This window comes from Petaurus breviceps, unplaced genomic scaffold (assembly GCF_028583685.1).
Source record: "Petaurus breviceps papuanus isolate PSGF00001 unplaced genomic scaffold, PetGlider_PUasm1.0 182, whole genome shotgun sequence".
Classification (NCBI taxonomy): domain Eukaryota; kingdom Metazoa; phylum Chordata; class Mammalia; order Diprotodontia; family Petauridae; genus Petaurus; species Petaurus breviceps.
In genome coordinates, this window is record NW_027185786.1 from 5,552,196 (window position 1) to 5,570,499 (window position 18,304).

Here is an 18,304-nt window from a genome sequence, read left to right on the forward strand (position 1 = left end):
TTGCCTTCTCAATGAGTAGGAGAGGAGGAGGGAGGAAGATAATTTGGAACTAAAAGTTACAATAAAATTGAACTTCAAAAGAAGTTGCACAGATAAAAAATATTTCAGAGGTAAAATTAAGCTTATCTACGAGAGCATTACCTAACAATCTGAATGGAGTAGGCAGCACTACATCAGGAAATGGTGTGAAGCTCCTCAGTAATCTACAAAGGCCAGAAGATTTGTGTTGGAAATACTGTCAAGGAGACTTATAGTCAACATGGGTTGGGCATGACAAGTCTCTCCAGTCCCTTCCAACTCTGAAAATCTGTTTAATTATTAAATCAGAGTGAGATTTAAAATGAAGTGTTCTTGAAAAGACATTTTCAGAAGTCACCTCTTAAATTCACCCTTATAACTGGCACCATTTCTGTTGCAAAGACTGAATTAATGAATTTCAATGGCCAGTTAGGAGACCATTCCCCTCAATCACAGATATGGCAATTCCAAGCACAGTGGCAACAGCCGTTGTGGAGGAAAATTCCAATGGCATGCCTGAGTGCCTGACTGTAATGACAAATACCTTACCCTCCCAAAGCTGTCATCACTAAATCATATTTGCTACCAAGATTAAATTCTTGGGCAACAAGAAATAATATATGTGAAACTATACCAGATCTAAAATCTAAGTCTACTTCCCCATAACTCTTTAGGATTCTCTTTTTGGATGGGTAAGTTGCTAAGGTGTTGGGTAGGCCTACACAACTTTTTCAATACATAAGTGGGCACAAAATTAATGTTATTAAAGTTGCTGGTACCCCTGATGTCAAAGGATGTCACAGAAAACTGTCTGGTTTTTTCAAACCTATTAACTGGGTAAACCACTACCTTCAAAATCTGGTACACTATTACTAGGTTGCTTATATATTTTCATTTTCTAGGGGGAAAAAATGAGCTTTTCAAAATGCTATTGGTTTTTAATATATGAGAACTGTTAAGAGAGGCACCATACTTCTTTTATCAAGCTAGCAGCAAACAAAAGTAACCTACTAGGAATCAATCAGTAAATGCCACAGCCAAACATCTATATGATACATTTTGTTCCAAATCATCCATCATTTTTACAGCGAATTCCCCCAAATACGTGTTCCAGCACAGGGATGAGAGCCTAACTCCAAAGCTGTAATGAAACTCTCACACTCCTGGTGACCTGACTTTCCCTTCTTTTTCTTTTCTTTTGCTGTATTAGTTGCATAATTGTGAAAATGCAAAGACTATGGCTGAGACCCTTTGCCTGAGGAGATCAAATTGGTTTATAAGAACTACTTACTAGCACAGTGCCCCAGGGAAATGTTACAATGGAAACTTTGGGAGGTAGGGGAAGTGGACCAGTATGCACCCAGACCCTAGCTAACTTGCTGAGGTGAAATCATACATGTGAAGACTACAATCAAAGTTGGCTTTTCAGGGGCTAGGGCTAAGGGTGAATCTCATATTTGAACCAGAACTTCACGCGTCCCGTTCGGTTCCCAGCTGTTTGTTGTACACTTGGTTACTTCCTCTGACAATGTTACATGAGACCCAAAATTGGCAATTTCTCCAAGTATCTCCCTTTGAAAACTGGGTGAGGAAATGGAGAAATCCCACCTCAGGACCAGCTGCAGTGGGAGAAGACTTGTGGCCATTTCTAGAGCCCTGGGAAGGGAAGGCTAGAGGCCTCAGGCTTCTCTGAAAGGGCTGCTGGGGGCAGCTGGTTGGCTTATTTGCTTTTGGCACCTCAGGGGTCTAGAGTATTCCAGGTCTTTCCTGGATTCCTGGGGAAAATGCTCACTTCTGCACTGTAAAGGATATGCAAAGAAGCAGCATGAACCACTCCTAGGCAAATTTCCAAAGGGAACACAGCAGTATTGTTCACACGTCAAATTAGGTCAAAATGGCACTCACCCAACGGTCTCAATCACACTTCACCTAAGCAAATACAGACCCCATATGTGGGGTGTCCACTCTACAGGACAGACAGGGACCCCTCAAGCCCTATTTCTTCCCTCTTTTGTTCTCTCAATTTAACTGCATCTCCAAAGATAGGTGGCACTCCATCACTGGGGGCAGAGGCATTCTGCATCAGACAAGACGACTGCTCTACTTTTAACATCCTACTATCCTGAAAGATAGAGGGAGTTGGGGGGAGGGGAGAAGGAGAAAGAGAGAGATAGTATGGAAAGTACCCAAGGAGCCAGCATAATGGAAGGGAGAAGTTTTAAATGGACTTTTCACTTTGAAAGGGAGAAAGAAGAGAGAATTATTTCTTTTAACTTTAAATTCCTTAACACACAATTATAACAACAGACTCACAAGACTTCAACAAAACTCGATTTGGGTTTTTTTTTAAACAACTTCAGAAGGAAGGACTTTTACATAACAGCATACTTATAAACACAAAAAATACATCTGATTCTTGATAGGAACAGAGAGAGACAAACTTTCACATTAGACCAAGCAACCTGGAGGCAGGAGAGTGTTTTTTATTCCCTCCGTGCAACCTGGGATTCCATTAAGAAATGTGACAGATCCTTTGTCCTCTGTGCAAATTTCTGACAGCCACTGCATGGTGTTCAGTTACCAGAGGCTCTCATTTGTTACTGCACAGACAAGAGAAAAGCGCATTTGAAAGGAACTCTGGGTCTCTTTGACTTCTTGGCATCCCCAATGCTCCTGGCTCTGCCAACTTTTTTACATTCCCTGCTGGGGAGGCCAAAAGTCTAGGAGGATGCAGGCATGCCAGCAAGTTGGCTAAGTTTGGAGTCCTGTTAAAAGAGTCAGTCTTCAAGATGTGACAAAGACAGGAGCTTGTTTCTTTAAGGCACAGTTAGTCCAAAGCATGGTCGCAGATACTTGAGTATCATTTATGACTGTTTCAAGCCATGGAATTATATTCATATTAATTAAACCAACATCTATTTGGAGCTGTAAACTTTCAGGTTTTGCTTGACTGACTGAAAAGAAGTGAATTTTCTCAACAGAAATATTTGCTAAGTAAGGGCTTCCATTCCCAGGTCCACTTAAGCTGTATAAAAAAACTAGCAAGCAGAGTCAGGGATGAGGAAGGGTAAAAGGGAGGACAGGCCAGCACGTTAGTCACGTCCACCAGGGATGTCACCTTGAACAAAGTTCAAAGCAAATTATACCAATAGAAAGATGGAGAAGAAAACAGCTCCAAGTGCTATTACATCATCTCCATCTTCATCCAGAGAAGGAACAGGGTATTTCTCTTAGAAATATTCTTCCATCTACCATTTACTAAGTGAAATTATTTTCTGAGGTCAGATGCCACAGAAGCAAACTGGCATTTTCTCTCACACTTCCTAAGTTTGATCTTTTTATAGCAACTTGAGTTAACAACAAGTTAAGAAAATCGTACGTGCTCCATTAAAATGTTATTTAATTCTTTGTCTCACACAATCACCCAGAATTTTACTGGCCAAGAAATAGCAGCTCAAAAATAAAATTCATCTTAAAAATTCTTAAGTACATCACATATTCATAATTTAAATGTCATAGCTTAAAGGCCACTGCCCATCAGCTCATTAAATGTATAACCAAGTTTCCAAAGCCACTGCTAGGAAAGAACCACTTTTCAATTCAATGAATAGTTATGGTCAGCAGGCTGAGGAGACTATCCTTTGTCTCTGGCTTTAGGCTCTTTTCTTTGTTCTGATCCTGCTCAACATAAAAAATGACACTAACCCTGAAGTAAGCCCTGGTCCTGTAAGCAAGTGCTCTTCTCCAAGAAAACGTTCAATGTGCTGGCTCCCCTGAGGCTGAGAACACCTGATGCACTGCTTTATGCCTAACTTAACTTCCTTTGAGTGGTAACCACTGCCAGCAGTGGACAAACTGGGAAGGAATCCAAGAAAAAACAGCCAGGTCAGAAAGGAGTTCGGTGAATGAGACCACCACTTTCAGGGACACACAGTGATTCCAGTTCCAGCAGGAAGTCTGATCCATTGGCTTCAGTGGGGTCCTCCACACAGTGATTAGAGCCTATGATTTCAAAATGTACTCTCAAGCAGGCAGTGGCACCCACACCCAGTAGGACACACCTCCTGGGTTCGAAACCACTCCATCATGTGGCTAGTGTGCCCACCATGTCCACAGGTCAGGCAAAAGTTGGAGGAGCCTCTCACTGCTACATGGCAGATGGCACACTGGAAGGTGAATCCCTTGCAGATGGCACACTGGGTTCCACGAACCTCACTCCGGCAGTGACTGCAATATACACCAAACTCTGGAAAGGTTTCAGATAGAGAAAAAGTGAAATAACAATGTTAGTTTTTTTTTTATTGTATTTTTGCTTGTTTGTTTGTTTGGTCCAGACAGACCTGTGATTTCACTGGTGTAGGGAACTTTCAGGGGGAAAAGCGTCCTCTGCTGATGCAGATCTGGAGCCCTGACAGCTTAAGTGATTTTCCTGGAGTGTTTCAACAAGTGGGATTTGAACCTAGATGTTCCTTGACTCCAATGCCAGCTAGAGAGCTATAGTCCACTATACTGGCTGCCTCTGAAATTAGTTATAATGAAAAGAAAACTGATCATTGTAGAACTGGGATATGTTTACCTGAGGACTCCACTAACACTTCAGATAACAAAGCAGCATTTTGAATTGTTCCCAGCTCTTTCTGTTATGCAATCAAATGAGCAAGGCTCTTAAAAATGTTGCTAATTATAATCAGTATTTGAATTGATAAGAAACTTCTCTGCCTGGTACCTTCCAATAAAATTGAACTGTGGCCTAGTGCCCCTAAATTTTCATAAGCTCAGTGAAGAGACTTTAAAAATGTCAAAGTTCGGCTCCCAAGAAAAGGAACTTGAGAGATCACCAGCAGCTGTGGTGGTTTCTAGAATTATCAATCCCATAGATGCTAAGGACAAAGTGAGAGGTCAGTGCAGGATGGACTTTGGGATCCAGTAATTTGGGAGTGTGGTCAGCCTTTGCCCCTGAGGTGAGAAGTTGCTGAAGGGCCATGCCTGTGCAGCTGCTGCCATGTTGCAGCTTCAGCTCCTGGCCTGCAGATTGTAGGGGGACCAAGCAACCAGTCTGAGGGGTAATTGTTCTTGCTTTAACCTGCTTGGATCTGGATAGATCTCAAGGGTGGAGGTCCTGGGGTATGCAACCAGCTTGCCAGAGTGCATGGAGGCTTCAGAGGGGTCAGCTAACCAATACCTTCAGCAAATGAGAGAACTCCAGCATTTGGGAGGAAGCTCCCCTGTCTGGTGGAAGAGTCCTACTGTGGCAAAAAGCCCAAAAATAAAGTAATTAAGTGACAATATGAGCAAGCAAATGAAGCAAAGCAAACAGAGCAATCCAAGTTTACACTCCTATTTTTGGGGACAAAAAGGATCAAAGCATGGAACAGTAGGAAGATAGCAAAGTCAGAACTCCTGCGTCAAAAGCTTCCAAGAAAAATACGAGCTGGTTACAGGTCACAGAGGACCTTAAGAAGGATTCTGGAAACCAAATAAGAGAAGTGGAGGAAAAATTGGGAAGAGAAATGAGAATGATGCAAGAAAATTATGGAATGAGAGTCAAAAACCTGACTAAAGAAAGTAACACCTCAAAAAACAGACTAACTCAAATGGCAAAAGAAGCTCAAAAAGGCAATGAAGAGAAGAATGCCTTAAAAAGTCAAATTTGCCAGATGGAAAAAGAATCTCATTCAGAAGCTTTCTCCATGTACTTGTCCATATATATCAATTCACTCAGAAGCTCACTGAAGAGAATCATTCCCTCAGATTTAGAAAAGAGCAAAAGGAAGCTAATGACTTTATGAGAAATCACAATGCTGTTAAACAGATCCAAACAAATGAAAGAATAGAAGGCAATGTGAAATATCTCATTGGAAAAACCACTGACCTGGAAAATAGATCCAGGAGATATAATTTAAAAATTATTGGACTATCTGAAAGTCATGATCAAAGAAAGAACCTAGAAATCATCCTCCAAGAAATTCTCAAGGAAAATTGCCCTGAGGTTTTAGAACCAGAGGGCAAAATAGAGGTTGAAAGAATCCACTGATCACCCCCTGAAAAAGATCCCAAAAAGAAAACTTCTAGGAATATTACAGCCAGGTTCCAGAGTTCCCAGATCAAGGAGAAAATATTACAAAGCAGCCAGGAAGAAACAATTTCAATATTGTAGAAACAAAATCAGCTTCTACACTGAGGGATCGAAGGGCTTGGAATATGATATTCTGGAGGTGAAGGAGCTGGGATTAAAACCAAGAATCACCTACCCAGCAAAACTGAGTATCATGTTTCAGGGGCAAATATGATCATTCATTCAGTGGAATAGAGGACTTTCAAGCATTCTTGATGAAAAACCAGAGTTGAATAGAAAATTTGACATTCAGATACAAGAAGCAAGAGAAGCATGAGAAGGTAAACAGGGAAAAGAAATCATAAGGAACTTATCAGATTTTAACTATTTACATTCCTACATGGAAAAATGATAATTGTAAGTTATGAAACTTTTCTCAGTATGAGAATAGTTGAAGGGAATAGAAATGTGTATATATGTGTGTGTGTGTATGTATACATATATATGTCTATACAGGAGGGTATATGGGCATATGAATACATATGTGAATGTGTGTATACATGTTTACACATATACATAGAGGGCACAGAACCAATTTAAGAGGAAGGGATGATACTTAAAAGGTGAAATTAAAAGGTGAGAGAGGAATATGACAAGAGATGGGGAGAAACAGAATAGGGTAAATTATCTCATACAGAAGAGGCAAGAGAAAACTGTCACAATGTAGGGGAAGAACAGGAAGGCAAAAGGGAATAGGTCTACCTTACTCTCATTGAATTTGGCTTTGGGAGGGAATGACATATACACTTAATAGAGTATCTCACCCTACAGGAGAGTAGGGGAGAAGGGGATGAGAGGGGGGATGATGGAAGGGAGGGCAGGCTGGGGGGGAGGGAAGTTGGAAGCACCCACTTTTGAAAAGGGACAGGATCAAAGTAGAGAATAGAACAAGTGGGAGGTGGGATAGGAGGGAGGGAAATGTAGTCAGTCTTTTACAACATATTCACTATGGAAATGTTTTGTATAGCTACACATGTACAACCTATATTAAATTGCTTATCTTCCCAGTAAGGGTGGGTGACAAGGGAAGAAGGGAATGAATCTGGAATTCAAAGCTTTAAAATAAAATGTTTAAAAAATGTATATACATATGTATATATACTATTATTAATATTATTTTACATGTAACTGGGAAAAAAGATATACAGGCATGGGGGCATAGAGATCCACTGGAAAAGTCAAAAAGGGGTAAGGGAGAAGATATGGGAGAGAGCAGAATGGAGGAGGGGATATCCAGTGGGATCACTATTTTGGGGTGGTGGGTAGGAGGAAAAGCGGGGAGAAAATTTGTAACTCAAAATCTTGTGGAAATGAATGATGTAAACTAGAAGTTAGTAAAGCATTTAATAAAAAAAAATTTTTTAAATGTCAAAGTTCAACTTATAAATTAGACACTGATCATTTATTCTAGGATTTAAGCCCTGAGCAATTTAAATTATAGAAACATGACAGACAATGAAGAGAATGAGATGACATTCACAGGACTCACCAATTCCCTTATGAGGATCAGGAGGGCAGGACACAAACTTTAAAACTTCAGCTCGTTTCTCTCTTAGACCCCAACGATAAAGGATTTCTCCATAACATTTCTTAAAATCATCAAACTGCTGAGTGTTGGCAGGATCAAGGAGCCTGAAGAAAATTCATAAATTCTTTTGTTGATTGCCCCTCCCCTTTTTTTTAAAAGGGCTAAAAGAGTGTCATATAACCACAGTGTTCAAAGAGCCTTCTGAAATAAATCAGCATTTTCCCTGAGTTATAGGACAAGTACATGGAGAAAGGACAAGGTCTGAGCTACCCCAGGTATTTAACAAAGCCCACAAATGGTGATGATTTTTTTTTCTGTTTGCTGAGAAAAAACACGCTAAGTAGAATCTTTAACATTCACATGTAACAAAGAAGACTACTGTTTCTATCTGTTACCACCCAGCCTTCCACAATAAAATTGCTGAACATCCTCTCTGAGTGAGGATCCTTGATTTTAGGAAGTTTGGGGGTTCCATAAAAGTGAAAATTAGATCATAGACTCTAGTCATCTCCAGTTACTAGAGGACTACTTTTCTGACATGATATTAAGGTGCTCAGAACTTAGATATCAGATAGTGCAATGGCAACATAAAATTTCCGACAACAGTGAGCTTAAGGCCTCAGATATTGGAGAAAAGTAGAGATCTCAACAGAGAGGAAATACCTTTTATTCTTGTCATGCTGGTCTCGTTCCCGCTCTCGAGGGTCACAGTAAGTCAAACTCCCAAAGCGTAATTCATCAGGGGAGGACTCCCCCCAGGGGGAAGATGCATGCTCTGTTTCCCTACCCACTTTAGAAAAGTCAAAAAGACAAAGGACGAAAATTATCTGAAAACTGGTTCATTAACTTAGTGGGTCTAATTTAGGACCTGCAATGTGGGAAAGTCAAAGACCTACCATCAAAGACCTACCCCATCCCATTTATCATTAAGACAAACTTACAATTATGAATACAGACACACCTACTCATTTACAAATCTATGAAGGCCACGGGCCTTCTAGTTTTCCTCACTGGAAGAGGGGCATTCACAGGTGAGTTAGCAGGCAGCAACAGAAAGTTGGTAGAGGGCATGGTTTTAGGTTGCTGGATCAAAAAGAAAGCCCCATTATACATTTTTTATGTGACAGATGCAGACAAAAGGAAACAAAGCAAGGGACAACAGCCTGCCAAGAAGTATCTCTGTAGAGATACTTAATTTAGAGACATACCTATGGCCTATAGACTCACTGCAATAAGGTTTTCATTATTTTAAAAGGGCTTTTATTGTAGATGAATTCTAAAAGAAAATGAAATGCATAATGAACAATATAAGGATTTCTTTTTTAAAAGATGAATCAATTAATTTTTAGTTTTCAACATTTACTTTTGTAAGATTTTGAATTTAAAATTTTTCCCCTCCTCAATATGGCATGCAATCTGATATAGGCTCTACATATATAATCATATTAAACATATTTCCATATTAGTCATATTGTGAAAGAAGAATCAGAACAAAAGGGAAAAACCAAGAGAAAGAAAAAACAAACAAAAAAAGAAAGAGAAAACAATCTTCATTCAGACTTCATAGTTCTTTCTCTGTATGTGAAGAGCATTTTCTATGTGATAAGGATTTCAATCAAATAAAGGTTGTGTATTAGTAATTTTGCACATGCCCTTTATGATGCTGGAAACAGAGCTCTGGTCAGGACATTTACATGCCTACCTATATTCCATCCACCAGTGCTGAGTCCAGGGTCTGACATACTTGAGCAAGAGCCAGAGGAAGTAAAGCTAGGCTGCCAGGAAGAAAGACAACAACAAAGATTACCAGGACAGCCAAGGCACCACCTGAGTGGTCATGTCACTTAGCAAAAATGAGCACTACCCAAGACATCAATACACTTACATAACGGCTATGGGACACAAGGTTGGAAGGGCGATTAGGAAAGAGTCCAAAGGGGTTCAAAATTCCCTGTGGCCTGGACTGTGCTTCAAATACACTGCAAAGCATGGCCAGGGTCTGGACATCCCGGAGTTGACAGTAGTGGGCCAGCCTAGGGAAAGCAGGAAGAGATAATGAACCAAGACAGGAACTGAAAAGAGGCTAACTACAGAGAGTTTGGGCCAGAGATGATTCAATCTCTTAATGACTCGTGAATGTTCACATTGGCTCTAAGACATCCTGATTTTAAACTCAAAGGCAAGAACTGAGGCTTTCCATAGGTCAAATGGTTTGCTTCCTTTCTCATCTTACTAAATATAGAGCAGAACATAGTTCCATTCAGGGTTACAAACGACTGAGACATAGTTCTGATGGGTTCTATCTAGCTTTCCATTCAAAAATTCTAATCTTTCACATTCAAACGTGAAGCCCAGTGAATTAGTGCAAATCTGGGATGTCTGCAGATCATGATCTTTTGGTAAACATTTATTTTGAGGGAGACAAATCTTCTCTCTGGTTTCCTGTTATTTTCATCACAGGACCTCCTCTAAAGCAATTGAGAAGTCAGCTGAAGGGGAACCAAGTGGCCATTTGGGCTCAGTGGGCTTTAAAAAAGCCGTGGGGTAGAGCTCTAAGTCTATCCCATTAAGAAAAAGCAAGTTATCATGTTACCAAAATGCCCTTGCACTAGACTATTAAAGAAAAGACCAGGGGGTGGCTGGGTGGCACAGTGAATACAGCACCAGCCCTGGAGTCAAGGAGGACCTGAGTTCAAATCTGGCCTCAGACACTTGACACACTAGCTGTATGACTTTGGGCAAGTCACTTAACCCCCAATTGCCCTCCAAAAAGCAAAAAAAGGAAAAAAGAAAAGAAAGAAAAGACCAGAAGGCCCTTGATCTGAAAATAATGACAGCAGTGACACCTTCCAGGGTTTGACCTTTTATAATTACAAAGTTCTCATATATATGATCTCATTTAAGATTTACAGAAACCTCATAAGACAGGCAGAGTAGGTAGTAATCTTCCCATTTTACAAAACAGATAATCAAAAACTGCTATTAGTCTAGAGTCTATTCTCAATCAGCCAAAGCAAAATGTAGCCTACAGGAATGGATAGAATCTCTTCACAATGCTGAGGCATCAGACTGTCTTGTTGGGGAGTCTGCCCAAGAAATATTACATGGCTACATCTTACCAAATCTCCATTTTATCAGATTAAAGTGCCACAAATTTAACACAGACTCAGTGCTCTGAGGCAATCTGACTCTGACTATCAAGGAGTAAATTTGAGAAAGGAGCTGCAAGCAGTGACTCCCAAAGCAACAGTCCATTATGATAACAGTGGCTTGTTGCTTCTGTCAAACTTCTGCTTCCAGAGGTCTCCCATCTGCACTATTAGGATGAGGCAGTCTCCAGGCCAAACAGAAACCTTCAAAGTACACATGTGCATGAGGAGGAACTTCTCCCTAACAAAGAAAGAGACCCTCTTCCATCCCTTCTTCTTAACTAGTATCATGGAAGCTAGATCAATATGCTTTAGTGAATGGATTCCTTCAACCCCGTCACAGAGTTTAGCCTTTAAAAACCTACAGAGACTCCAACAGTTGTCGTCCAAAAGGATGTCGGGCCCAGGGTGTCTCCAGATCTGGGTCAGACTTTGGGCCGAGGCAAAGATCAGTAGCTACTGTAGCCAGTGACCAAACCTGGAAAGATCAAAGAAACACGTTTAAACATAACCAGGTGGGGATGAGACCAGAGGCAATGAAAACGCTCATCTGCTTCCCAAGGCTACACAAGCAGCTTAACTAGCCCTCACTAACTAAGCTGAGTAAGTGTGTCAAGTGTCCGAGGCTGGATTTGAACTCAGGTCCTCCTGACTCCAGGGCCAGTGCTCTATTCACTGCGACACCTCGCTGCCCCAATACCATATTTATTTATATGTGGATATGTTGTATCTCCCCTGCAGAAAGTAAGTTTCTTGGGGGCAGAGACTATATCACTTTTGCATTTGTAACCTCAGAACCTAGGACAGTGCCTGGCACATTTATTGATTAACTGATGATCAAATACATAAAAACAAATGGTAAATAATGCCTCAGTTTATGTAAAGTCAATTATAAATGTATGAACATTTATATAAACACAAGAGTTAAAGAAATTCTTATGTGCTGAGATGAGAAAATGAGATGGGAAAGGTGTATTATCTAAAATTTGCATTCATCTATTATATCCCTGACACTCATTATTCCAGATACCTAACACCTGGTTGGAAAGAGGCAGTTATTTTAAGAGACAGCATGCATTTCTCCGAGGTCACTAACTTCAGCAGCTCACTTAAGGTAACTGCCTAACAGATTTTTGGCAGGAATTTAGTTGCTGATTTTGCTATGAACGATCTTGAATTACCAATAATCTCAGGGAAACATGCCCTAAAGTCCTCCATCAGAAACAGTGACACTGTCTATTTCTGTAGATCCTTGCTGAGCAAAAGCCATCTTATGTCTTTAATGTATGGCTTGAGGCATAAGTTAAAGGAAATATAAAAAGATTTTTACAAGTATTTTCACCAACCTGTCATTTCACCAAACTTTATTAAGAGAGATACCAATAGACATAGACAGAATAGTCTATCCTTCACAACACATTCTATCCAAGAACATTACTGAAAACTAAAAGCTGTTAAGTCATTGTGCTTCAAAGAAAGACATTCTTACCAAGAATAAGCCATGGGAAGGGAAATCAAATATATATTTATCTCAGAATAACAAGAATCTTGGGAGCTGGAGCCTCCTAGAAACAGGTTAAACCCACAATTCCCATCAAAAATTCCAAATAGTTAAAGAAATTTAGTAGAGTTGGCTAGAGGACTGTTAGATGTGCTGAATGGGAGAAATTAAGGATTTTTTATTTTACAAAAATCAGGGTCTCAGCACTGCTTCTTGTAAAGAGTATGGATAAGAAAAAAAGTTAAGGTGAACAAGAGACAGGTGGAAAGTAGCTGGTTCCCCTACAGCCCAACCCTAATCCTATGCAAAAGGATTGTGTTAAGTGACAAGATTCAACAAGAGAACCTTAGCTAATGACACTCAGGTATGAGATATTTAATACTAGCCTATGTGTAAGCCACGAGAGGAAACAACAAGAAACAGTGCTCACTTTAAACTGCTGAACTTCCTCACACTAAGCAAGAAACAGGAGAAGACTGGGGAGGTGCTCAAGTCCTCTGTGCTGGCATAGACCATTAAGAAAGGATTCTGACACTGTACAGTTTAAAATGCCATTCAGGTGGCAGCTAGGTGGTGCAGTGAATAGAGCACCAGCCCTGGAGCCAGGAGGACCTGAGTTCAAATCTGGCCTCAGACACTTAACACTTACTAGCCGTGTGACCTTGGGCAAATCACTTAACCCCAACTGCCCTGCCTTTCCCCCCTCCCTACCCTCAAAAAAGTCATTCAACCAGAAATGCAACCATAGAGTGAACAGCCTATTCAATGAGAAAATCCAGATCAGATGTGCTGCTATCACTGCAAAGGGAAAGTCAATACCTGGACAAGATCCTTGCGTCCCACCAGCAAGGCCGAGGCAGCATTCTTCTGACAAGTTTCCTGAATGTCATTAATATTCAGTCTGAAAAGCAAAAAGCAGAATGATTCTTACCAGACAATCTTCCTAAATGAACCACTGCTGGTTTTAAATAGAGATAGACAGACAGACAAATACTTGAAGGTGAAAAGGATCCTAGAAATAATTTAGTCATCATACTGTTTTCATTAAGCCTCCTTCCTTTCCTTGTTATACTGAAAGAAGGATCATTTGGAGCTTTATCCAATGTTGTGGGAACAGACAGGAGCTAAACTGTAATCATTCACTAGGAAGCAAGAAACCACAGTTAGATACCAATCTTCTAATCAATTTTTCTGTGCTTTAACCAGAACTTTCAAATTCCATAAAAGCTATAAAAATGGACTTTGATGAGAACAGTTTGCATTTTAAGTCCCAAAGAATGGGTTTTTGCCATTCAGAATAGAAGAGTTAATCTTAAGGCAGCTAGATGGCATGGTCAATCAAGTGCCTGGCCTGGAGTTTGGAAGATCCGAGTTCAAATTCAGCCTCAGACATGGACTAGCTGTATGACCTTGGGCAAGTCACTTAACCCTGTTTGCCTCAGTTCCTCATCTGTAAAATAAGTTGGGAAAGAAATGGCAAATTGCTTCAGTATCTTTGCCAATGGGGTCGCCAAGAGTTCAACATGAATGAAAACAACAGAACTAGAAGGCAATCTTTGATTTTCAAGTACATGAAGGACTCCTGGAATTTTCTACTTACATGTAGAGTTCTCCTAGTGATTTGTGTACAGGAAGTAGGCAGGCAATATCCTGGATTATGACTTTTCCAGCAGCTTTGATTGGGCGGTTCCCAGAGTCTGTACCCTCCCTCTTGCTCTTCCATCTCCGTGACTTCTAGAGGAAGAGATGAAAACGTGTGAGTGACAGGTCACAAAGAATGCCAACCTAGAACTGAATAGCTCGGTGGGTTGGGGGGTCAGTGCCTAGTCTACAAAGACTTTCCAATGCAGCATGCCCATAATAAGACAGCAACTTCTGGAAATAAAATGATAACAAGGGCAATGAACTCTTGGTCCAAAAATCCCAGAAAGGGTTGTCAATGACTAAAATAGGACTGGGCACTTAATTGGTCTTTAATGACTACATACTGATTTTCCATATGACTGAAGCTAGATAAAGAGAGCTACATAAAGATAGCAAAAAGCCATCCAAAACAAAAGGACCTCAACACTACCTTAGTTATGCTGATCACCTTAGTAAAAGTTCTGTGTTAGAACTGACATCCATTTTTTCTTCCTTTAGTCAATTCCAACAGGATCTGTTGAGACTTCATTAGGGCACAGCAATGTGGGCTTTGCAATCTGATCTGTGTTGAGCAAGATCATCCCTCTTACCAAGAGAGGAGAGAAATTTGGGAGCTCAAAGTGAGGCGGCCCGAATCTTTCCTATTATAGTCACTTGTCATCATGGCTACAACTAGGCACCTAAGAATGCCAAAAGTGTCTAGGAAGTAGAAAGACTGTGGTATTGGACATAAAATGCCTCACACGCAATTCAAATGTGCCTATTTGTGTGAAATCATTGCAGTGAGAATAATCAAAGTATACTTCCCATCTGGCTTTTGTCAGTAAAATTAGTCATAAGGGTGTGATTATTATTCTCAGGACAGGAGCACTGGGCAAGGAAGTAAACATACTTACTAATGGGGGGATGCATCCTAGTGTTAAAGGATTCTTCAGGTTCTTAGGAGAACTTAAAGAAAACAAAACAAAACACCTTCATCTACAACTAAGTTCATCTCAACCAAATTTTGTCTTTTATTTCTTACATGACAAGGCACGTCTAGGCCTTTTTTGAGAACTACTCTCTCTCCTGCAAGATTCCAGTAAGCCTCATTCCTAAAAAAGGCTAATCCATCCTTCCCTTCAAGGGATCATTGAGTGCTACAAAAACAACAAAACTCCATGAGATAAAATGTAAGTGCATTATCAGTGGGGACCTGAATTCAATTTTTCTGAAGGAACATTTCCCACATTTAACCATGAACAGAATTATGCTGCAATTTCAGAGGAAGATTAGTCCATAATGGCTAGAGAGCCCCTCAGTTCTTTAAGCATATCTATGTGCATGCTGATAAAACTAATTAATATTTCAATGATCAAACAATGAAATGCATGCAAGTGGAAGAAGTGCCCAAATCCTAAGCAATTAGTAGGTTAAAAGGTAACAGACTGTCAGAATAGGCTGGAGCCAGGCAATGTTGACAGCTAGAAAATGCACTGACGTTATATAATATATAAATATCTTTTGACAATAACACACCTTTAGCATTAATCTACCAGCCCTCTGAACAATGATCCCAAATAGTGCCTAGTTATTTGCTCAAGTATTTTGTAAGTCAGTTACAAAATGAATAATTACGTTCATTTTCACTATGATGGTATCCAAATGTCTAAAGACATAGACCACGTGGAGGTTATTCTCTCGTGGGTACCGCTGAACTGGTTCAGATGAGAAGTTGGCTTGCTACCATTACCATGGTAACTGAACATTTCTAAGCTAAAACAGGATCCACCTAACAATATCCCTCTTTCAAAAGCTAAATATTTGGTTGGTTTCATTTAGTCTTCTGAGCTGGATGAGTTTACTAATTGGCTGTTAAATCAATCTCCCTGGAAGTCAAACCAGGTACTTATTTTACATAAATATACTAATAAATATAAAACTATATTAAGAGGAAATGAATATGTGAGCAATTCACTGATGCTAATAATGATACATTGGATAGAAATAAATGAGAGTTCAACAAGGAAATCATTTCTACTATTTTATAAGAAGCAAATGTTCTAGAAAACAATAACATTAACTAATTACATGGCAGATTTCTGGCTTCTTAGTTTTCATCAATAAAAGTAATACCTATTAAAACATGAACTATATGCAGAAAATATCCCATTTGCAAATATACTGGCTAATCTGCAAGATGACAGGTAATAATAATTACAGCACTAGGCTAGGAGTTTTAAGTAGAAGTGTTAAATCTGTGCTGAATTCCAATTCCACCTGGTAATCTTGATCAAATTTAATATTCCCTACCATCATCTGACATTAGATTCCTCCTTTGTTAAAAGAAGATAATACAGATTTGTACTAACTGCCTTTTCTCCCTCCCTAGGTTGCAAAAGTCAAATGAAAATGGAAATGGAAACCCTTTGTACCACTCTGTAAATGTGAGCACTTACTATTTCTTTAATAGGATTGCTTAAGGAGTCTACAGCCTACAGAGCATTGAACATTAAGAGGCTATATTTCAGACTGAGCCCTGCTGCTTTCACAGGTATGCAACTCAAAATGCTGGAAGACCTTTCCATAGTTATCTATTTACTGAATTAGCAGAACCTGAGCCTGGAGCTCCAGGGACTTCCTGGTTATTCTCTCAGGATCTCAAGCCTTCTAGGGTGTTACTTAGTTCTTTACTGGAAACGCAGTGCATTATGGAGGCTTGGCAGACTGCTTTCAAAGTCCAAATCACAGGGGTAGCTGCCTCCATAATCAATCTATAAAAGCCACTGTAAGATTCAATCTTAGAATTCAACAATAGGATAACCACATAAAGTTCAGAGATTTGCCTAGATGACTCCATAGGACGAAATACTTATGTATAATATCTCAAAATACAAAAAGAGAAGTAAGTTTTTACATGTAATTGGGGGAAAAGAAAACACTAACTCATTTTTTTAAAAGAGATGCCAAGTTTTTAAAGAAGGCTGTACAATGGTCAAATAATCTGGGAAGCCAGACAGGCAAGAGCTGTGTTCCACTGGAGACCTCTTAGCACTGATGGCTGGCTTGAATCTTTTGGCCCCTAATGAATAGTTCAAGTCCTTTCCAGGGACTAAGCAATTTTCAATGTGCCTTCAACAATGTTTTGGCAGATAAGAAATTAAACATTCCATTTTTCCTTTCCTAATTGGATTTTACCCCTTAATATTTTTTCCTATCACTTTGCAACTTCCTTCTGCACTCCTAGCCATCAGAACAATGCATGAGCTTCTTATTAGACTTCCAGGCCTACATAGCAATGACTATCAGTATTTTATAGGGTGTAGAAGGTCACTGAAGTCACACATCTTGCTTTGCTCCAGTCTCATTCTGACAAGCCTAAATGTAGAATATTTCTAATGTTTGGTAAAGGACCCAGAATCTCTCTTATGATTTTTGGAACAACAACATCAGTGGTAGGAAGTGCTCCTACCACAGGGATTCAGAGTCAAAGGGAAGACAGATATGGGGAGACAAAGACAAACTGAAAGACATGTGCCAATTACTATGATAACCAACTGAGACCTGATCAGCCATTCTATGCATGTGGAATCAAAGAGTTCACATAATTATGGGGAAGAGAGAAATGGAGTAGGCATGGGGAGAGAGAGTATCGGTGAAAAAAACCACTGAATAATGACCAAAAGCCAGCTCACAATTGTACCACCAGATTGAAGCATGTCATTGTCACCTGAGGTAACAGTGATGCCACTAAATGGGTTAAATGTAAAAACACATAGCCCAAGAATAAGCCGCCAACTGCTTCATAGTAATCCCAATTAACCCTGCACAATCAGCAAAATGCGCCACAACCCAGACTCTTTTCCAGGCTCCTTCAGAACTATGGAAATTCGGCAGCCAGGTTGGCTCAGTCAGGGTCTTTTGGTGATGGTGGCTGCAGCAGGGATTCTCACTGACAACAGCCAGCATTAGGGAGATTCACTCCACTAGGCCTACTGGTGTCAACTTTCTTTGTGAAAATAAATATGCATTATTCTTCCATTTTTCTATACACAGACACCCACAAACACACACAGATACAATCTAAACATATACAATGAGGTGTGTGTGGACTGGCCTGAGAGTCAGCAGGAGCTAGGCTCAAATTTCACTTCAGAGGGGAGGTGGAGGCATACTGGCAGTGTGACTTCAAGTCCCTCAGCCTCTCAGTGCCCCAGGCAAGTCTCTAAGATGAAAGCTGGAGAATGGATGCTGATGTGCATCAGTAGAGGGCGTTTCCTCATCAGAAACTCCCCACACTAATGAAATCACAGGCCCAGACCAACACACACACACACACACACACACACACACACACACACACACACACA

The 18,304-nt window shown here is 40.1% G+C and overlaps 1 protein-coding gene across 7 annotated transcripts in view; it reads right to left on the reverse strand.

The window, feature by feature from the left end:
• Positions 1 to 290: 290 nt before the first annotated feature.
• WDR59 (WD repeat domain 59) overlaps positions 291 to 18,304 on the reverse strand; it is a 69,297-nt gene continuing 51,283 nt past the window's right edge. For all 7 annotated transcript variants that reach the window (XM_069087670.1, XM_069087664.1, XM_069087665.1 and 4 more), the window contains 8 exons: positions 13,912 to 14,045; positions 13,131 to 13,212; positions 11,176 to 11,288; positions 9,547 to 9,694; positions 9,364 to 9,436; positions 8,325 to 8,451; positions 7,623 to 7,765; positions 291 to 4,264 (listed from right to left, as the gene is read on the reverse strand). In XM_069087670.1, the coding sequence (XP_068943771.1) occupies positions 4,029 to 4,264; positions 7,623 to 7,765; positions 8,325 to 8,451; positions 9,364 to 9,436; positions 9,547 to 9,694; positions 11,176 to 11,288; positions 13,131 to 13,212; positions 13,912 to 14,045 (1,056 nt within the window). In that variant the 3' untranslated portion in view covers positions 291 to 4,028. The remainder of the gene's footprint in view (positions 4,265 to 7,622; positions 7,766 to 8,324; positions 8,452 to 9,363; positions 9,437 to 9,546; positions 9,695 to 11,175; positions 11,289 to 13,130; positions 13,213 to 13,911; positions 14,046 to 18,304) is intronic.